This window comes from Saimiri boliviensis, chromosome 9 (assembly GCF_048565385.1).
Source record: "Saimiri boliviensis isolate mSaiBol1 chromosome 9, mSaiBol1.pri, whole genome shotgun sequence".
NCBI classification, from domain to species: domain Eukaryota; kingdom Metazoa; phylum Chordata; class Mammalia; order Primates; family Cebidae; genus Saimiri; species Saimiri boliviensis.
The window spans coordinates 91,090,365-91,112,644 of record NC_133457.1 but is presented as its reverse complement, the minus strand read 5'-3'; the positions used below and the strand labels follow the sequence as shown (position 1 = coordinate 91,112,644).

The following is a 22,280-nucleotide window of genomic DNA, read 5'->3' as shown; positions in this document are numbered from 1 at the left end:
AGGAAAACAAGTGATGTCATCAGAACGGAGCCATTGTTGGAGCCTCCTGGGGACCTGAGTGGTTTTTCAGTCTCTGATAGTCTCTGTTTTGAATTAAGTAATGGCTTGTGATGGGGGTTGGTACTTCCTGCAGCTATTTCATATTTATAGTTATATGCTTGCTATTAGTAAACAGATGCATCTACTCCAGAAGGAGGCTTTAATGGGCAAGGTGGGAGAGAGTATTGGGAGAAAGAAGGATTCCTGATCATTCCTTGTCACAAAAGTTATTGGTTTAATGTATGAGACTGGCAGTCGTGCAGAGGTTGGGACTCAGTACAACTGTATGTATTTGAATTAGAAAGCCTTGCATTTGTAGAAGCTGGACTTCAGACAGGCTTTCCTCATCCTTTTTTGAGACATACAGATCCTGTACTTTTTTTGGAAACCCCCGTATCACTTAGGATACATTTGGCCACAAACGTCTAAGAAGAAGGGGAGATAAAACAGTGGGACAGCTGGCTGCAGCCCTAAAATGCCTCCTATAGTGCTATTGAGTGCAAAAATGAATTGTTGGCCTATGCTATATGTAGCCCAGCTGTACCTTAGCCACGTTAGCAAACCCTGGATTCTCTCAAAATAATTGGCTGTGGCTGCCTGTGCAGAGTGGTTCTAAGTGCCAGGCCGGGTGCTGGAGGTACAGTGGTGAGGAAGTCAACATGGCTCCCCCACAGAGACTTTTGTTTTTGAGACAGGGTCTTGCTCTGTCTTCTAGGCGCAGTGCAGTGGCATGATCAGGTCTCGCTGTAGCCCCAACCTCCTAGGCTTAGGTGATCCTCCCGCTTTGGCCTCCCAAAGTTTTGGGATTACAGGCATGAACCATGGTGGGGAGCACTCTTAAAGAAGGATAGGGGCTGCTGGGACACACAGCAATTGGGGAAGATTTGGAGAAAGGGATCTCTTAAAGGGTCAATGAAATTTTGCCAGAAGAGAAGTGGGTTTCAGTAGAGGGTGGTTTGCAGACTGTTTTAGGTAGGAACATAGGAGCAAAGGCCCTAAAGGTAAGAAAGTACAACCTGTTCTGGAAACTGACTTTAGTTCAGAATGGCTGTAAGAGATAAGGCTGGATGAGCAGGTAAGGCCCTGATCCCAAGGGGCTTGTACGCCATTTTAAAGACCTGTCATCTAGGCCCTGGGGAACTGTGGAAGGGGTTCAGGATGGAGAGTGACACAATCAGAATTTCTGGGAAGGTCTTTGTGCTGCAGTGGCAAGAGTGAAGGTGGGAATCGACTCTAGGCTGAAGGTGTGGTAGCCAATTGGGCTGTTGCAGTTACTCAGAGGAGGAATGATGTTGGCTTGAGTTAAGGGAATGACAGAAGTGGCATAAGGAGTGGATGCAGCTCAAAGCTGTTTTGGAGGTAGCATGAACAAGCCTGGTGACAGATCTACAAGCTGAGGAAGGAGCCATTAAGACTGATGGCCACCTTGTTCTTTCGAAAATTCAGGGGAAAGGGTACCATTTGCTAAGATAGGTCACATAGGAGGAAGAGGTTTGTGGGAAGAGATGATGAGCTTGGTTTTGGACACATGATGAGTTTTAGGTGTCTGTGGAGACATCTAATAGGCATTTGGATTTAGGGTCTGTAGCTCAAGAAGAGACAGCAGGGAGCATCAGAATGAATGGGAAAACTCAGGAAGAGTGGGTGGCAGCAGAAGAATAAGAGAGCTTAGGACCAACCCCCCAGGAACCCTCAATTGAAAGGACAGGCCAAGGAAGAGGCAGCTGCTAAGGAGAAGGCCAGCTAAAGACAGCCGGGACAGAGAGGCAGGCAGAAACCCAGGGGGAGGTGCTGCTTGGAAGCCAGAGGAAGAGTGTTTTTCTTTTCTTTTTTTTTTTTTGAGACGGAGTTTCGCTCTTGTTACCCAGGCTGGAGTGCAATGGCGCGATCTCGGCTCACCGCAACCTCCGCCTCGTGGATTCAGGCAATTCTCCTGCCTCAGCCTCCTGAGTAGCTGGGATTACAGGCACGTGCCACCATGCCCAGCTAATTTTTTGTATTTTTAGTAGAGACGGGGTTTCACCATGTTGACCAGGATGGTCTCGATCTCTCGACCTCGTGATCCACCCGCCTCGGCCTCCCAAAGTGCTGGGATTACAGGCTTGAGCCACCGCGCCCGGCCAGTGTTTTTCAATAATAGCATTAAAAGCTGCTGAGGGATTGAACAAGGTGAGGACTGAGTCCCTGGTGGGTTTCGTGGCAAGGTCCTTATTGACATGGGAGAGCTGCTTCAGTGGAATAGTTGGGGCTGAAATTGGGTTGTTGTGGTTTGAGGAATGATACACAGCCAGGGAGGGGACATGAAATGTTGACAGCTCTTCCCAGAGGTTTACCCACGAAATGGGGAAGAAAGTGCATTGGTTGGATGCGCTGTCAGAAGTTGTTTGTTGGGCCTGTCTAGATGGTTGTAAGTAGGGCTGTGGTAAGGGAGAGAGGTGAGATGATGGGGAGAACGATGGAGTGAGTCTCTGAGGAGGTGGGAGGAGAGGGCATGGCGAGCACATGGCCGGCTCCCAGTGTGGCTGTCCTGGGAACCCTTGTCCTTGGCCATCTGTGGTGTGTCCTCTACCAAGTCCCCTGTGGTCCTTTGTAAATAGCTTTATCTGGAAGCAAAATGGCTCACAGCCGGAGTTAGGTTTTAAGAAGCTGAATCTGCCACATACATGTCTTTTTTTGTCCTTTCTCTGAGTGCAGTTAACCTGTTAGAGATGCGAAAAGTGAGGCTGTCCATCTGGGTAGCTGAATGCATTTTCTGTGGATCCCATTATTGTTATGAGGCTTTTGGAGGACAGGCTATGGCCATACTGGGGATGATTGTAAACTCATTCAGAGTGGGCTCCTCCTTCTGTTTCGTGTTTTGTTCTGACAACTGAACTTGTCAAATGGAGTTAATATTAGGGCTAAAAGTATTTCTTTGTTATTCCTAACAATACACACACACAAACACATGCTCTCATACACATATATGTAAATTTTTTTTTTTCAGTAGGAACTCAGATGAAAGCCTACTTGGCTTTTTCAATGAGAGGGCCACCTAAGTCCCTGGCACTTATTAAGGATGCTTATTAAGGATAAACCCATCTCTGGTAATTTCTCTCCTAGGATCCTGTCTGTGTGAGTGGGAAGTTGCCCTCCCTGGCAGCTGGCCACAGGGCTTGATCTAGAAGATGGAGGCCATGGTATTCAGCAGAAAGGGTAGGCTTAGACTAATGACTTTCCTCCAGGAGAAAGTTGATAACTTGCATATAAAGCAATGCAAAAATTGTTTGTGTAAATTATGGAGTTAGTGAAATTTGTGAATTTGAATGCATTGTCAGTGGGAAAGGCAGAGTTGTTGGAGGCATAACCCACCAGTGTATTGAACTCTACCTTTTAGTGACATTTCCTTGAAGATGAAAGAAAAAGAGAAGAAAAGCCTAATGATGCTACTGCTTATTTTCTTTTCCTAGTTTTTAGTTCCTCATAGGCAAATGGGAACAGAATATTAATATATTTTCTTTAGTGGAGTCCAAAGCTGAGCCATTATCTGGTAAAGAAATGGGATATGGGGCCGGGTGCGGTAGCTCACACCTGTAATCCCAGCACTTTGGGAGGCCAAGGCAGGTGGATTACCTGAGGTCAGGCATTCAAGACCAGCCTGGCTAATGTGGCAAAATCCCATCTCTACTAAAAATATAAATTAGCCGGATGTGGTGACGGGTTCCTGTAATCCTAGCTACTTGGGAGACAGAGGCAGAAGAATTGCTTGAACCTGGGAGGCGGAGGCTCCAGTGAGCCAAGATCGTGTTACTGCACTCCAGCCTGGGTGACAGAGCAAGACTCTGTCTCAAAAAAAAAAAAAAAAAAAAAAAAAGAAAGAAAAGAAAAGAAATGAGGCATGGGGTAGGGTAAGTTCCACCAGCATGGAGCCTGACACAGTGCTCAAGGGATTCTCTCCAGCCCTGGCCACAGCCACACTTTTTGGGGTCAAACACTGACCATCACTACTTTGGGTGTTAGAGTCTTGAGAAATATCCAGGTAGGAGGGTGGGCCCCTGACACCAACAGATAACTGAAAGGGAGCCTCAAGGCTGCTGCCCAGGAAGCCTCGCAAGCCCACCAGGCGGGCAGGAAACCCAAACAGCAGGGTTTTCCACCCAGAAAGTTGATGGTGAAAATGAGTTTCACAAATGCTGTTCTGGACTGAGCTAGGTCCCTCCCCAGGAAAAGCCAGACCTTAACCACAAGGAACATCCCCCTCCCGCCCACTGCTCCCTCTGGCTGTCCCTTACTGCCTTCTCTTTCTTCTGTTGAAGGAAGGCTTCTGTTCTGTTCTGATCTTCGGGTCAGTGCTGGGTGTGGGGAAGCTTCTGAGCAGTTGGCGGAGAAGCTTTCTGAGCATGATTTTCTGCGAAAATGCTAATGGCTTTTACTGAGCCCTTGGTACACGGGACTCTCCAGGTGTTCCTCATCCTAAGTGCTTCTGTCTTTCCCTAGAGGGTCTGTGTAGACCAAAAGGGGTGGGCCCTCAGAGGAGTTTTTCCCCTTCCTGTAAAGCAGGACTCTTGTTTCCTGTTTACACCGGTACAATGGCGGAGGAACTGTGGGGGGTTGGGTGGTGATTGAGAGAGAACCTGAGAGGGTCTGCCTCACTTGGCCTCTGTTCCCAGCCCTCAGGATTGAAAGGGAAGGAAGGAGGAGGGGTGCCCGGGAGTTGGGTGTAGACGAGTTGGTCCCGGCGCCGACCAGGAGTGAGGCAGAAGTGGATGCTGGCCTGGTCCTGCTGCCAGGGCTGCTGCAGGGGAGACAGGGGCACCTCTCAGGCTCGTGAGCAGGAAAATGGGTGCTGTCATACCTCAGGGTAGTCTGGACACTTTGGTCTATCGCAGGTCAAGTAGAATTAATTAGCTCATCAGTTCAACAAATCTTGGGTCACCTGCTATGTTCTAGGCACCGCTCAGTGCCGTGGTGAACAGGTAGCTCCCGGCCTCTGACGCACCACCGTGTCTGACATGTATATGATGTTTTTACCATGTGTCCCAGTTTATATTCATGAACATATGACATGTACTGATGAAAATGCCCAATACAAAGCATACATGGGAAAGAAAAGAAGAATGAGGTAAGTAGAGATAAGTTCTCTTCTTCTTCTTCTTCTTTTTTTTTGAGACGGAGTTTTGCTCTTGTTGCCCAGGCTGGAGTGCAATGGCGCGATCTCGGCTCACTGCAACCTCCGCCTCCTAGGTTCAGGCAATTCTCCTGCCTCAGCCTCCTGAGTAGCTGGGATTACAGGCACGCGCCACCGTGCCCAGCTAATTTTTTGTATTTTTAGTAGAGACGGGGTTTCACCTTGTTGAGGAGGATGGTCTCGATCTCTCGACCGCGTGATCCACCCGCCTCGGCCTCCCAAAGTGTTGGGATTACAGGCGTGAGCCACCGTGCCCGGCTAGTAGAGATAAGTTCTAAGATTTTTTTCCCCACACTTTGGCAGATGGTGATGCATGCGTCCAGCTTCAGAGTCTACTAGTGTGGACTGTTGCTTTAATGGGTAGCCTTTGTGTTTCAGACACCACCTTACAGTTTTGAGTCGGAGCTGCCAGTGTGAAAGAGCTTGAAGCAAGGTAGGCAAATACCATGCCCAGATCACTTATTAGCACCTGGCCCCAGCAAGGCCTGATGCTCTCCTCGGGAAGGGTGCCCAGCTTGTCTGGGGAGGGTGTTTTAGGCTCTTGTGCTTCGGTCCTGTGTGCTGTGGTCAGGCTACTGAGGGGTAGGTGAGGGAGGGGAGTGTGGCAGCCACCTGCTGCTATTCAGTCCTTTACAGTTTTCATAGACTTTCATCGAGGTCACATTGGTCATCCCAACAACCTTCCAAGATAGGGAGTCCTTTCCCCACTGAAGACCAGAGCATGGAGGCCTGTGCTGCGTGTCCTGAGTGTCAGAGCTGGCCCTGGGCCTTGCTTTCCTGGACTGTTGCTGCCTCATTCTGCAGAAAGTTTTCCTTGACATCTACCCGCCTCGCTGTGCCCCAGAGGAGCAAACTGATGAACATGTTCAGCATGTGCCATCTTTCTTGTGGGAAGGAGCATGGGTCCCAGGTCCTTGAGTCCTTCCCGATCCTCTGTGGAAGCTGTCGCCGGCACTCAGCTTCCTTTTCCCAGGTATGAGCAGCTGTTTCCCCAGGCAGAATGCCTTTTTTTTGTCCACGGGGTGGGGAGGAGCTGGAAGACTGCAGGCATCCATGTTCTCTCAGGTTCCTGTTCCCTTTGGTGTCCACAGGACATCAGGAGTGGGGTGGCTGGCTGACCTGTCCCCCTCCTCCTCTGTGTCTTCCCTGGGCTGTGCAGTTTCCCCTCTCACAGGGATTTGTCCTTGCCACCTGTTCGGCCCTGTCTCAGCTTGTGGGAGAGCGTGGTCCGTGTTGGTGTTGGTCTCCTGCTCGGAGGATGCTTCCTCAGTAGGCCTGGGTGAGGCCCAGGGAACCTGGAGTTACTCAAAGGCAGGAAAAAACCAGAAAGTTAATCTCTTTCAGACTTGTTTGTTCAGGTGATTACTTCATTGCTCAGCTCAGTCCCCCTGAAGTCTTGGTAACATAGTTGCGGTATCTTTGAACAGTTCTCTATCGCCTTTTACTACTCTCTGCCTCCAGATACCTCTCTTCACTTCAGCCTTCCTACAAGGAAGGAGGGGAGTCAGGTCTGACAGTGTTGCAGGATGCAGTGCTGGGCTAATGGAAGGTCCAGAGAGGCTTTTAGCATGGAGCTGGAGCTGGAGCTGCCTGCTCCTCCCTCACAGGACACCCTGCCTGTGTTCCGTTCCTGTCCTTCCCTGCCTGAGGAACCAGCAGCCCTTGTGAGTCTCCTTAACAATAGGATGGATAAGCTAAAAATAACCTTGTGCCGGGTTTTCTGTGTGTGAATGCCCTCTTGCCTGCTGTGCTGGAGCACAGTCCCTGCAGCTTCTGGGCGCTCCTGGAAGGCGTCAGTGGGAGTCTCGGTAGGGTCCAGGTGCCAGCATTTTGAAGCCCCAAGGTTTTAGAGGTCAGAGCCGGGTAATCAGGCAGCATCATTACCTTGTAGTGATTACTGTACTATTACCGACAGCTGGTGGTTGCTGATGGTGGTGTGGGTGTCAATGTTGAAGTAAAGATTGGAAAGCTGTTCTGAATGCTTTATCTTCATTTAGTCTCCCTGGAGAGGGGCAACTCTGGAGACCTTGCTGTGTTTCAGAACCTCTGGAGTGGTGTACTGGGACCCAGCCCTGGGTGGGAGTTTGGTTATATCTCTTCAAGGAATCCCCATGGGAAGGAGGGGCCTTACCTTACTGGTCCCCTTTTATAAGGTGAAGATGCCAAAGTATAGAGGTACTTGGGTGACTTATTCAGAGCCACCTGGCTCAGTTGTAGTGGAGTAGGGAGCAGTCACTGTGGTCAGAAGCTGTGGCTCTTTCCCTTGGATCCTAATGATGAGGCCATCTCTATCAGGCCTGTACCAAAGCCAGCTGTCTCTTTTATATCAGCAGTCTGCACTAGGCGAGGCCCTCTTTTTTGCTAATCTGTTTTGTTTTTCTGTTTTGCTAATCTGCACTGGTTAATGCTCTCTGTCTTCTCACAGTTGTAAATTAATTTAGAAAGAGCTGTCTCTGAGGGCAGGGGCTGGATTTTTCTTTCTTTTTTTTTTTTTTTTTTTTTGGAAGGGTAGGGTATTTAATTTTTTTATTGTATTTTAGGTTCTGGGGTATGGATTTTTCTTTACCTACCTGGACTTAATTCTTCTCTTCCTCCTTCCATCCATTAGTAAGTGTTTTGCTGTGTGCCACGCGTGGGGATAATGAGAACAAGTTGTTATGTTCTTGTCTTTAAGAGCTTATTGTCAGCCAAGGAGACATTTACCAAAGTCCCCATTGTGGCCAGAGCCAAGAGGGAGAAGGTTTGAATGTTAAGAGGGCAAATAACTGGGGTGTCTAACCTTGGCTGAGGTGAAGGTAAGGGTTAGAGCAATCTGAGAGAACATATTTGTGACACAGATTACTCAAATCTGAAGTGCATAAACCACTACAATCAATGAAAAAAGGCAGAAAACTCTGCAGAAAAACTGGCCAATCATTTGACAAATACTTGACAAAAGAAGTTATCCAAACGGCCAATGAACATGTGAAACGGTGCTCAATTCTATGCATTTATCAGTCATCAGGGAAGTCAGAGGACCTGGGTTAATATGAGACATGGGGCCACACGTTGAAATTCCCAGATCCCCTGTTTCTTATTTGTAAACAGGGCTTCTCTTGCCCTTCCTTTCCTCCTATACTGCCCTGAAGTTTGCAGGCCTGGGAAAGGCTCTTCAGACTGTGCAGGGCTATACAGATACTAAGTAGTGTTGATGCTCGTGATTAAATTTCTCCTCCACCTCTTCTCATAGCAACTAGTCTAAATTCCCCTATGAAAGAAGAGACTTGAGTAGTAGGATGGTTCCTTGGATTCAGAGTAGCCTGTCCCTTGATACTTTGGATAAAGAGCTTATTGCTGGCATGGCTCTGGTTCCCTCACCCAGGCTGGGAGCAGGATGAGTTCCTGCAGGTCTTTTGACACCCAGGGCCTGGTGGAAGGGAAAGGGCAGTGATGCACCAGTCCTGGCTCAAGCATTGGCTAGAGTAGGCTGTATGGTTCATTGTGCACACTGACTGTGGTTGACCTCCACACAGAGGGCTCTAGTGAAGTCCAGAAATAATACTCTGGACTTGGGGCATGTTGGCATTAACAGGTCTACAGGGGCAACAGCCCACACCACCTGGCTTCCCCTGAGAGAGCTTGGTCAGTGCCATTGGCTGCCCTGGCATTCTCAGGGATAACCTCCTGGTAAAATCAGTCCCAGTCTCCCTTTTGCATTCTTTGGATACAAAGGAGCCATGTTCTCTCTCTTCTGGATCTGTCCTCTGTGGTTGAGCAGACGGTATGCGGTGCACATACCCACCTCTTTTCCAGCAGAGTGCGGCTGACCACTTCGGCACATATCACAACAGCGTCAGGATTGCTGCTAGTCCTATCGGTCCCATCACCTGACTGTGCCAGGTTCTTAAGCCCTGTTTGGAATCTTTCCCCACAGATCTCTCATGACAGGCATAGACTTCTCAATGGTCTACTCAGCACTTTTTACCTTTTTCTCTTGTGTGTTTCTGCCACATAGGAGTCAGAGTCAGAAGCAAAGGTAGATGGAGAGACTGCGTCGGACAGTGAGAGCCGGACAGAATCAGCTCCCCTGCCAGTCTCTGCAGATGATACCCCGGAGGTCCTCAATAGGGCCCTTTCCAACTTGTCTTCAAGGTAACCTGGCTTAATGATGGAGGTGCTTGTTGGGGGCTTTGCACCATGTCCAAGTGCTCTGGAAGAGCCTGCAAAGAGCCCATGGTCTCTCGGAGCCGGCCTGCTCGCTTGCCTCAGCCTCCCATGCCACTGCTCCAGGCCCTGTTGAGTATAAGCTAGTGCTTAGCAGTGGCTGTGAGCACAGTGACCAGGAGGGGAGCGCAACCAAGACTGGAAGGATCTGGCCCTGGAAGGGTGCTCCAGACTGGACTAGGAGGTGAGGTCCAAAGAGGAAGAGGGGACAGGAAGGATGGAGGTAGGTGAGTTCAGCTGACATTACATGTCACAGGAAACTGGCCTTGGGTTTGTGACTAATGGGCAGGCTGCTTTTTACTGAGGAGTCCATGTTTCCAGTTCAGAGTTTAGTTTCTCTCTCCCACATTCATTGGGAACAGTTCCTTAAATTCTCCAGGAAGAACTGGGAAACATCTGAACTTAGATGAATCTAGGGTTAAAACTTTTGGCCCTTGAGAACTTGGTCCTTCTAACACAGCTTTGTGGGTAGATCAAAAACAAATTATAAGACCCCAAAGCATTATCTAAATGTTCCTATGTGTGCCTCCAGATGTCCCCTTGGGAGGCTGAATTGTACAGTGATTAAGGGTGTGGACTTTGCAGCCAGACCCCTGGATTCAGATCCTAGCTTTACTATTTGCCAGCTGTTTGACCTGTGCCTCTATTTCCTCACCTGTAAAAGCGAAGTATGTTGAGGATTGAAGGAGTTAATGTATGTAAAGTCCTCATAAAAGTACCTTATGCATATTTGTGGTAGTTGTTATTATCATTGCATAATGTTACTCTTATTCCCATAATTATTCAGGGCAGTGCAGTTTAGGATCCTGCTGCCAGAAGAAAACGTTTTTTTCTTCAGCTAGTCAGCTGTAGAAACCATTCAAGTGGATACAGATGCAGAAGGCACTGTATTTCCCTTGTTTTTTTTTTGTTTGTTTGGCTTTTGCCTGATACATTCTTTAAGATATAAGCTGGGTGTGTTTTTCTGCTGGATCTGGTTGTGGGTGAGGCATTGGTACTAGTGGCCTTGCTCCTGCCAGCATGTGGCTGGTGCTTCCATCAAGGTGAATCTGGAAAGGACTGAGCTCAGGGCCCTCAAATATCAGGAAGATCCATATCCCTTGAGTTTGTGCACTGATTCTTTCTGGGTTCCTAACTGGTGTTTTCTCCTTCCCCTACTCTCTGACCTAGATGGAAGAACTGGTGGGTGAGAGGCATTCTGACTATGGCCATGATTGCATTTTTCTTCATCATCATTTACCTGGGACCAATGGTTTTAATGATAATCGTAAGTGCCATTTCACACTATTTTAGTTTTCCCTTCAGTTTTTGCTACAGGCCTGTTTGTCTTAAGTGCCAGGTGTTGGGTTGGTTGTGGGAATTGATAGGGGTCCAGACTCCTCAAAAATCCTCTGCCATAGAACATCTGTGACTTTCTACTTTTCAGTAGCCACCTGGAGGCTCTCTGGGATAGGCTAGTTGTTTATGATTGAAGATGTCTCTTCATTTAAAAAACTGACTTTGTTATTCCAACTCTGTAAACTTACACCCTGGCCATGTCTCTGTGTGACTCCTGGTTTTGTTTCTTGTTTTCCTGGGGCCTCCCTCCAGGGCTTAGAGCTTTTATTAAGAAATCCCAGTCCACAGAGCTGCTTTCTCTGTCTTCCCACAGTCCTGGACAGGGTCAAGTGACCATCAGCTGCATGCGAGCAAAACAGTTGAGACTTTTCAAGTATTCAAAGTCATCAGGAGAATGGACTGGTTGAATCCTTGGAGGTTCTAGAATAAAAAGTTAATTGAGGGCCAGGCACGGCGGCTCACACCTGTAATTCCAGCACTTTGAGAGGCCAAGGCAGGAGGATTGCATGAGCCCAGGATTTTGTGACCAGCTTGGCTGGTGGGTGCAGTGACTCGCCTCTGTAATCCTAGCACTTTGGGAGGCCGAGGCAGGTAGATTGCTTAAGCCCAGGAGTTCAAGACCAGCCCGAGTGTCGTGGACCGTCCGGGACGGGTAGGCACGTCTGCCCGGGGGTCTCTCGACCTGCAAGAGGGTCCCAATACCTGGAAGAAGGAGTGCGCCTGGAAAATTAATAAAGACAGAGAGAAAAAGTGAGGCGTCTGGAGGGCTGATAGGCTGTGCCTAAACAGCAAATTTTATTTTTCAAAGGCCAGGAATAAATACATTTTCTTGGCTTTGGTTTATGTCATAGGAAGAGGAATGTAAATGTATGCCTCACATGGCCTATACAATAGAGAAGTCAGATATGCGATCAATGGTTGTAAAAAGTAACAAAATTTTCTACAATCACAAAGTTTGTTTGCATCCAAACATTATTCACAAAGCTTGTTTATATCCAAACATTATTCACGTGAGACTTGTTTATATCCAAACATTGTTCACAAGGCTTGTTTATATCCAAACATTGCTCACAAGGCTTGTTTATATCCAAACATCATTCCTCCTGGCTGCAGGTATCTCTGGTTTGACCTTGTTTTAGAACTGAGATGTGAAAAGGTTTTTTGGTTTTGCTCATCAGAATATCTTTTAATCAGATTCTCCTTTGTCTACTCCTGACTCAACTTTACTCAACTCCCCATTCAGGAAACTCTGAGTCAGGAATCAAAGCCATCCCTTAAGGTGGCATTTTGCTTTGCAAATATTGACAGTTAAACCATTATCTAGGGTACAAGGCAGTTAGGTAAGTAAAGGTTAAAACTTATTCTTAAAGTCATAAAAAGGTTAAAAGCAGGAACTGGTTGCTGGTAGGGGGTTACTCGGTCTAGCAGCAACGCATAGTTTTAGGCCCAAACGATATTGTGGTTGATATTAGAAACTGATCATTCATCTTTCAGTTCCTATATTTCCGGATAGCTCTACTGCCTCCAGTAGGAAACTGTGTTTGGGATCAAACTCACCGTATAGTGAGACTCACGCCTTTTAGGGGTCTCACACGGGAGTGTTCCCCACACCCGAGCAACATGCTGAAACCCTGTCTTAAAAAAAAAAATTAGCCGGGCGCGGTGGCTCAAGCCTGTAATCCCAGCACTTTGGGAGGCCGAGGCGGGTGGATCACGAGGTCGAGAGATCGAGACCATCCTGGTCAACATGGTGAAACCCCGTCTCTACTAAAAGTGCAAAAAATTAGCTGGGCATGGTGGCACGTGCCTGTAATCCCAGCTACTCAGGAGGCTGAGGCAGGAGAATTGCCTGAACCCAGGAGGCGGAGGTTGCGGTGAGCCGAGATCGCGCCATTGCACTCCAGCCTGGGTAACAAGGGCGAAACTCCATCTCAAAAAAAAAAAAAAAAAAAAAAATTAATTGAAACATCAGGGTGTATATTTTATTGTGAGTGGAAAATTGGATCTACTCCCTGTAACATAGAAGGCTGCATTGCTCTGTGGGATAATGTGAGAGTGGAAGGATGAGGCAAGCAGAACCACTGGAGGCCTGATGTTTTTCTTAAATATAATGGGTTTTCTGGAAGGCTCATGACCTGTTGGTTTCCATTTCCAAAAATCATAAGAATTGGGGTATCATTTTATGTTTTGTGTCCTGCAGGTGATGTGTGTTCAGATTAAGTGTTTCCATGAGATAATCACTATTGGCTACAACGTCTACCACTCCTATGACCTGCCCTGGTTCAGGACCCTCAGCTGGTAAGCTCTCTGGCCCCACAGAGGCCCTTAGAATTTGGATAATGTGCTTTGTGGCAGGTGTTTACAGTGATGGTGGGCATTTCTGTTACTTGCTATAGAAATAAGTGCTGGGGAGGCAGTTATCATGTTAGATCATGCAAAGTTTTATGAAGAAAATAGCATTTGAGCAACAAGTGAGAAAATGGATAAGTGAAGAGAATATTAGGAGCAAGAAAAAGGCAGGAGAAAAAGGAGATGGAGTGATTGCCACAGACTTGCACAGTACCTTTGAGACCCGAGTATTTCATAGGCCAGACTGTGTGGTCAGCCTTGGAGGAATCTTTAATAGTTACTTGGAGTCTGGAAGCTTCCTGAGAAGAAACCAGATGGGCTGTATTCTGTGACTGTGTTTGCCTCGGTATTTGGATTCCTTAAACTCTACACGATGATTCTGTTTTTCTAGATCAGCGTATTTTTCATGCTGTCATATTGCAGCATCCCGCTAGAGCCGTCTGGGAGTTGTTAGGTTCTACTGCTGGCTTTGCTTGTTATCCCTGGAACTTGGTTTCCTTGTCTCTAAGACAGATGGTTGAGACTCAGTGGTTTCCAGACTGGTGTTGGAGCCCTAGTTCATCAGAGGTGTTTTGAGTGCCAGGGTGGGCAGGAGTAAGACTGAATGCATGGGATCTGGGCTCCACTGGGAAAGTTGGCTTTCTCCCTTTCCTAGGAAAGGACTCAGCTTTCTGAAATCAGAAACAAAAGAAAACCCTGTAGCGCATGTGTGAGACCCCTTTCTGATCTGAAACCCTCTGCCTTATTGGCTGTAGTATTCTCAGGTAGTGACTTTGAAGACTGGGGCAAATGCAGACCTTTTCACCCCACATGCAGGGATACAGGGGTTGAGACTATGACTTAGGCGGCTGGAGAGTAGTGGTTTTTGCCCCAGCAACCTGGTCATGGTCAAGGAAGTCGATGTGCTCAGATGTAAGCTGGGCACCCCCTTCCTGAGGTGCTTCCCATCACTCAACAGTACAGGCTGCCTCCCAGCCTCCAGATGGAACTGTGATTGCCACCTGGCTTAAGATGCAGATCCCTCTTGTGCCTATTCTATAGCTGGAAAGCAGTGTTTTGGATTTTGTTGACATACTCAGGAGGCCTGACTCCTGGCTGTGGTCACTTTCCAAAGAAAGTTTTTTCCGTGTAACAGAAAATAAACCCAATATGGGAGTTTTTGTATTTCAAAATTATATAAAAAAAATAATGGGAAAGAAAAGCTCTCCACTTTCTTCTCTATCTCAGGATCCTTGTTGGGGGTTTGCAGTGGTGGCTGCATGGTCTCATATTCAGCAGCACTGTGGAGGCTATAAGGATGGCTTCTCTTCTCACGAACACTGGTTGAGGAGAGAGGATAAACAAGTGAAGAGTTAACGCTAGTGGATGGTCTGTGAGTCAGAGCCAGGCTTCAGAGAGGGAGATGCATCATTAATTGCTTAGTCAGATAATTACATATTACTTGCTATAGAAATAAATGCAGGGAAGGCAGATATCATGTTAGGTTTTCCAAAGTTTTATGAATAAAATGGGATTTGAGCAAGGAGTGAAAAAAATGGAGAAGCGAAGAGAATGTCAGGAGCAGGAAAAAGGCAGGAGAACAGCAGACAGGCAACAAAGCCGGAAGAAACCATTTTGATAGGAGTGGAGCAGTTCCTGTTGGGAAGAGTGGAAATGAGACTGGGAAGCAGGATGAGGCATGTTTTTGAAGGTCGTATGGTTCAGGATCCCTCAGTTAGGTATGGGAATGCTACAAAAGGGGCAAAAACGGAGTCTCACGTTTCGGAGAAATGGAGAGTGAATGAAAGCTGCTACCTGTTTCTAGATAAATTTCTCACGTGTGGTGTCACCAGAGAGCAGGAAACTGGTCCACCTGTCCCTCTGTGAGCTGTCCTGTGGAGCTAAAGGGCGGGGCGGTGGGGGGGAAGGGGACATTCTGTTGCTCTCTGTCCCCTCCTCAGCGATGTCTGACTGTCTTGCTATAAAGGCAAGGGTGCTCCCTGCAGCAATGACCTGTTTTCATTTACAGGTACTTCCTCCTGTGTGTAAACTATTTCTTCTATGGTGAGACAGTGACAGATTACTTCTTCACCCTGGTCCAGAGAGAAGAGCCTTTGCGGATTCTCAGTAAATACCACCGGTTCATTTCCTTTACTCTCTATCTAATAGGTATGCATTAAGTAGTTCACCACTTCTTGTGTCTGTATTGTTTTTGTATATCTGTCAAGTAGGAATTTGGGAATTTCTTGGTTAGTGCACAGTTTTTTTTTTTTTGTTTTTTGGTTTTTTTTTGAGACGGAGTTTCGCTCTTGTTACTCAGGCTGGAGGGCAATGGCGCGATCTCGGCTCACTGCAACCTCCGCCTCCTGGGTTCAGGCAATTCTCCTGCCTCAGCCTCCTGAGTAGCTGAGATTACAGGCACGTGCCACCATGCCCAGCTAATTTTTTGTATTTTTAGTAGAGACGGGGTTTCACCATGTTGACCAGGATGGTCTCGATCTCTCGACCTCGTGATCCACCCGCCTTGGCCTCCCAAAGTGCTGGGATTACAGGCTTGAGCCACCGCGCCCGGCCGAGTGCACAGTTTTGTGATATTAACTCTGACCATGGAGGGGAGCAGAGCCGGTGTTCTGTCTATGTTGAGCTGTAGTAGCTCTTTCCTTATTTATTTTTTTTTTTCTGAGGCAGGCTCTCACTCCATCACCTGGGCTGGAGTGCAGTGGCACAATCTCAGCTCACAGTAACCTCCGCCTCCCGAGCTAAAGTGATCCTCCTACCCCAGGTCCCAAAGTAGCTGGGACCACAGGTGCACACTACCACGCCCAGCTAATTTTTGTATTTTTAGTAGAGATGGGGTTTCACCATGTTGGCTAGGCTGATCTTGAACTCCTGAGCTTAAGTGATCTGCCTGCCTTGGCCTCCCAAAGAGCCACAATGCCCGGTCGTGTAGCCCCTCTTTTAAGAGAAATGGAGTGTGAAGGGCAGGACTGTAGTGTGTGCCACCTGCCTCTGTGTTTTAGCCACCATTGAAGAGTAGCACAACATGGTTGTGTCCTGACTCTCCTGTTGGCAAAGATTCTGCTGTGGGACTGAAACAAAAAGTCATCTGAGAACTTACCATCTTTAGGGGAGTCATTTTAGGAGACTAACTTGGGTAACATTGTAGCATGGTGGAAATTTTATTGGATTTGGGCTTAAAAAGACTCTGCAACCTCAGTGGGGGCTAGGAACCTAATCTTTCTGAGTCTCAGTTAGCTCTTTCGTAATCTAGAGCTAAAACTGCAGGGTTACTGTGAGGATTAAATCAAATACATTAAAACTTCACAAACATTAAAGCGTTATGTTAATATAAACTCAGTTAAGCCTGGGTACTAATTCTAATAATGCTGATAGTTTTTCATAGTTGCCTTCAAAGCTAGTTTGAGGTGCATGAAAAATTTGTTCTGACCTCAATGTCAGTCTGACCTATTTTTGATCAGCTTGATAGCAATACTTCTGTGAATGATACCTGGCTATTAAAAATAAAAAATACCTGGCTATTAAAATCTACTTTGAAGGGTTCTGCTGCCATTGAGGATATTCAGAGAGCATGCTGCAGACCCTGAAAGCAGCCTTTGCCAGTGGGAGGTGAGGGTCTGGAACAGTGGTATACTTATTTCTGGGTCAGACAGCTTTTGAGGGGCTCTGCATATTTATGGATAAAGATTCCTCTCCTTCCTGGAAAAGGGGTCTGCAGACATGTTTTGCTACCATCTAGGTCACTATGAGAGACATAAAAAGGTAGTCTTGACCCTATACCTTGTAGATCCCTCTTCTCCCAGCGCTATTCTCTAGGACGGGTGTTGGCAAACTTTTTTTTTTTTAAGGGAAAGCAAGTTTATTAAGAAAGTAAAAGAATACAAGAATGTCTACCCCATAGGCAGAGCAGCCCCAAGGGCTGCTGGTTACCCATTTTTATGGTTATTTCTTTGTTAATATGCTAAACAAGGGGTGGATTATTCATGTCTCCCTTTTTTAGACCATATAGGCCAACTTCCTGACGTTGCCATGGCATTTGTAAACTGCCATGGTACTGGTTGGAGTGTAGCAGTGAGGATGACCAGAGGTCATTCTTATTGCCATCTTGGTTTTGGAGGGGTTTGGCTGGCTTCTTTACTGCAAACTGTTTTATCAGCAAGGACTTGATGACCTGTATTTTGTGCTGACCTCCCATCTCATCCTGTGACTTAGAATGCCTAACCATCTGGGCATGCAAACCCTGTAAGTCTCAGCCTGATTTTACCCAGCTCCTATTCAAGATGCAGTTGCTGTAGTTCAAGTGCCTCTGACATTTCCTCCCTCACTTTTCTAAGAGAATCCTTAATCCTAAAAGTTGCAGAGGGATGAACCACCTTCTGTAACTTCTTCAGGCTGAATAGGGGTGATGATATTCCTGCCCAACTATCAAGATCTCTTGTATTCAGGGTTGAGAGGAGCTCAGTCAGAAAGTGTCACTATGGTGAAGGCCATTCATAACTCTGACACAAGGTGATATTTGGAAGATTAATAAGTGTTTAAGAGAACATTGACTAAGCTTAACCTGCATTCTTACACAAAGAGTACAACAGTAATATATTCCACAACAGTAAAGCAAAATAAGCAAAACTATCCCAAGTAAACTAAGTAAGAAGGCTTTCCATGAACCAGGCAATTGTTGGAACCAAGCTGATATGGGGTCAGTAACTGACTGCAATGTTCCCAGAATTAGAATACTGATTCAAGTTTCTACATCACCAATCCCTCTTGTTTCTTCTGAGCTACAGCCAGAGATCACTGGTGGGTTCACAGGAACAAGCAGTCAGTCTAAATTGCAGAAAAAACCCGAAGTCAGCCATTCAGTGCTGCAGCCTATTTCCTTTGGGTTGGGGGGTCTCCTCAGTATTGTCCCTTTGGGGTTCACCAGAAAGATGTTACCAAAAAGGGGTCCGGACACAGACCTCAAGAGTGTTCTTGGATCTCATATAAGAAAGAATTTGGGGTGAGTCCATGGAGTAAAGTGAAAGCAAGTCTATTAAGAAAGTAAAGGAATAAAGGAATTGCTACTCTATAGGCACAGCAGCCAGCAAACTTTTATTAAAGTTCCAAACAGTAAATATTTTAGACTTTGGGTACCATAGGGTCTCTCTTGCAATTACAGTCATGTGTCATTTAACAATGGGATACCTTCTGGGAAATGCATTGTAGGGATTTTGTCATTGTGCAAACATCATAGAGTGTACTTACACAGACCTAGGTGGTATAGCCTCCTACACACCTAGGCTATAAGGTGTAGTCTATTTCTCTTACAGTACAAACCTGTATAGCATGTTACTTTACCAAATAAATACTGTAGGCATTTATAACACAATGGTAAGTATTTGTGTATCTAAACATAGAAAAGGTACCATATGGTAATTAGTAAATCTTATGGTATTACAGTCTAATGGGTATTATAATCTTAGGGAACCATTTTTGTACATGTGGTCTGTTGTTGACCAGAACCTCGTTGTTCAGAGCATGACTGTACTCAGTTCTGCTGAGCTGTAGCTTGAAAGCAGCCATAGACAATGGACTTAACTGTGTTTGAATAAAACTTTATTTTTAAAAACAAGCAGCTGGCTTCACCAGTGTTTGCTGGCCCCTGTTCTCGGAATAAAACATTCCTATCTGATGAACTATGTCCTAAGTTTAGTGTGGTCTGCAAGATTATACAATATTGCCTTCCTTTTACTGTTTTGGAGGAGTTATTTTTTCCTTGTGACTGTTTATCTGGATAATGTTTTCCTCCCCTGGGTTTTGACATTGTGCACTGGTTAGTTGCTGGGAATAAATTAGCTAACAACCACTTAATATAGCTCACAGAGGGCTAAGATAAATGCAGAATATAATTCATTTTTCCTTTCTTCTCCCACCTCAAACTAGGATTCTGCATGTTTGTACTGAGTCTGGTCAAGAAGCATTATCGACTGCAGTTCTACATGGTAAGAGAAGTGTGTGTGTGTGTGTGTGTGTGTGTGTGTGCATGCGCATGCACCCATGTGTGCATGTTAGAACTCTTGATTTAAATGAAGTTTTTCAGGAGCTCAACAGGCCTTTCATGCTGTGACAAATGAAAACCCTGGAACATGGTCTGATCTATATGCATCTAGAGCATGAAGGAAGAATACCCATTTAGGTTTAATGGCTCTGCAGTGACTTAGGCCCAGTCATTGTTACTTAACTTACACCTTAAGCAGCCTCTCCACTAGGACCCTGAGGTGGGCTCCAGAGAAGGCTCAAGCTGAAGCTTTGGACATTGCCCTCAGATGTCCTGTCTGGTACATCACTTGGTATTGCTTATTCCCTAAGAACAGCTCCTCTCTGAGTACTCCAAGTGCTCAGTAGCTACTAAGAAAATGAAAAATACCCCCCAAACTAGGGGGGACAAAGTGTTACTCTCAGAAGCCTGATATTACCTGTTCACTTTCCATAAGTCATATACAAAAGCAGATGTTTTTCTTACCTGTTTCTCAGCAATTTTCTATTTGGTACTGATTGTTTTTTGAAGTTACTTTCAAGGTAAACTGGTAAGTAGTGTTTATTTCTCTTCTTTTGCAGTTTGGCTGGACCCATGTGACGTTACTTATTGTTGTAACACAGTCACATCTTGTGATCCACAACCTATTTGAAGGAATGATCTGGTGAGTGTTGTGGGGGATGGATCTTGCCTTTTATTTTGTGGGTGTTTCTCATGTGCAGTTACCTTGTAAGCTAATGGCTCTCACTTGGAGCCACATAAGAATCTTCTGCAGGGCTCTTTACAGCACAAATTGTTGAGCCCCACCCCTGAGTTTTTTATTCAGTAGATCTGGAGTAGGGTTTGAGAATTTGAATTTCCAGTACATTCCTCGGTGGTGCTGATACTGCTGGACAGGACCCACAGTCTAAGAACCACTGTTCAAAGCTAACAGGTACAGGAATATTTAAAGACTCTAAGACAATGCAACATGTATGGCAACAAATTTGAAAACCTAGAGGAAATATTTATGATTTCCTGGCAAAATGTATACTAAAAGTCATGAAGAAGAAAACATGAGTAGATCAATAACTGTAAAAGAACTTTGAAAATTATGTAAGATTCCATATCTGAAAAAAGAAGCAGGACCAAATGGGTTTATAGCTGAGTTTTTTTTTTATTATTATTATTTAGCTGAGTTTTATCTAACCTTTATACCAAAGCCGATGAGGAGAGAGAAGCAGGAATGACAAACCCATTTCTGCTACAGTTATAGATAAGTCATTCTAAGTGAAATATTAGCAAATAGAATCTGGCAGTGTGTCAAGGGAATAATACGCAAATACTGAGTAGATTTTATTCCAAAAATGCAGTGGTTTCAATAGGAAGTCTATCAGCATTGATAGAAATCACCGGCCAACTGAAGCAGCTAGATGACCTTAGTGAAATGGTAAAAGCCTGGGTTTGGTGGCTCGTGCCTGTAATCCCAGCACTTTGGGAGGTTAAGGCGGGCAGAGCATGAAGATAGGAGTTCAAGACCAGCCTGGCCAACATAGTGAAACCCCATTTCTACTAAAATGACAAAAAATTAGCTGGGTGTGGTGGCAGGTGCCTCTAATCCCAGCTACTCAGGAGGCTGAGGCAGGAGATTTGCTTGGACCCAGGAGACGGAGGTTGCAGTGAGCCAAGATTATGCCACCGCACTCCAGCCTGGGCAACAGTGCACGACTCTGTCTCAAAAAAAAAAAGTAAAGCTATATGCTAGTGTATATAAGAGATAGGTTCTTAAATACTGTGGTTAAGATCCCAGATTTGCCTGTTTCAAGATCTCAGAGTTCGGATGCAGTAATGCCCACCTCCTAAAGAATAAATTATTAAATATTATGTGTAAAGTATTTAGAACTGAGGCCAACTCATATTAGCTTAGGCATTATGGCATTTAAAACAATTATAATGGACTGTGGAGGCAAGTAACTCCTCTTTCAGCATTTTTTGTTAGGTATTTTGTAAGACTGGCATGTGCTATGTTCTTATCTTAGGGCCAAACATACCATTTGGTTCTATAGCAAATAATATTAAAATCTTCTTGATTAACGGTTTTCAAACTCACCCTTCTAGCACATAGCCTATGTTCTATAATTGTAAATTATATAAATTTTAAATATAAATAATATATGTTATGTAAATATAAATATAATGATAGTTACAGAACAGAGGCTATGTGCTAGATGGCTTGATAAAGTCGTGCTGTGGGGATTGGGAGGTGAATGGAGTAAGGAGGATACAGATGCTCATTCCCTTCCTTAATGAACAGGAAGCCAGGAAATGCTACCTGTGGTTGATGGGCTAGGCCACTGGATTTACATATATAGTATTATTATTATTTTTTGAGACGGAGTTTCGCTCTTGTTACCCAGGCTAGAGTGCAATGGCGTGATCTCGGCTCACCGCAACCTCCGCCTCCTGGGTTCAGGCAATTCTCCTGCCTCAGCCTCCTGAGTAACTGGGATTACAGTCACGCACCACCATGCCCAGCTAATTTTTTGTATTTTGAGTAGAGACGGGGTTTTACCATGTTGACCAGGATGATCTCAATCTCTTGACCTTGTGATCCACCCGCCTTGGCCTCCCAAAGTGCTGGGATTACAGGCTTGAGCCACCGCACCCGGCCTATAGTATTGTATTAAACTGTAGTCAGGCCAGGTACAGTGGCTCACACCTGTAACCTCAGCACTTTGGGAGACCGAGGTGGGCAGATCATTTGAGGTCAGGAGTTTAAGACCAGCCTGGTCAACATGGCAAAAACCTGTCTCTACTAAAAATACAAAAAATCAGCCAGGCATAGTGGCGTGTGCCTGTAATCCCAGCTACTTAAGAGACTGAGGCAGGAGAATTGCTTGAACCTGGGGGGCAGAGGTTGCAGTGAGTCAAGCTTCGGCAACAGAGAGAGACTGTTTCAAAACAAACAAACAAATGAAAAACCCCTGTAATCAAAGAACTTTTAAAAAAGCATCAGAGAGTGGAGAATGAGGAGAGAGATAGTGGAAGTGTGGAAACTACCTTCTCTTGTAGTAAGGATGACTGGATAAGCAGGGGAGTGGGCAGAGAGGAAATCTAGCTGTGCATGTTGGGGTTTCACACTCAGTACAGTCCTAGGGAAAGGTAGGGCTCACTATAGCTAGTGATAAACAG

At 45.8% G+C, this 22,280-nt stretch overlaps 1 protein-coding gene across 2 annotated transcripts in view; it reads left to right on the top strand.

Moving 5' to 3' along the window:
* The window catches only part of CDS2 (CDP-diacylglycerol synthase 2), a 77,852-nt gene that overhangs the window by 41,089 nt on the left and 14,483 nt on the right, over positions 1-22,280 (top strand). For both annotated transcript variants that reach the window (XM_010343785.2, XM_003933223.3), the window contains exons 2-7: positions 9,201-9,337; positions 10,580-10,676; positions 12,948-13,045; positions 15,105-15,244; positions 19,016-19,074; positions 19,691-19,773. In XM_010343785.2, the coding sequence (XP_010342087.1) occupies positions 9,201-9,337; positions 10,580-10,676; positions 12,948-13,045; positions 15,105-15,244; positions 19,016-19,074; positions 19,691-19,773 (614 nt within the window). The remainder of the gene's footprint in view (positions 1-9,200; positions 9,338-10,579; positions 10,677-12,947; positions 13,046-15,104; positions 15,245-19,015; positions 19,075-19,690; positions 19,774-22,280) is intronic.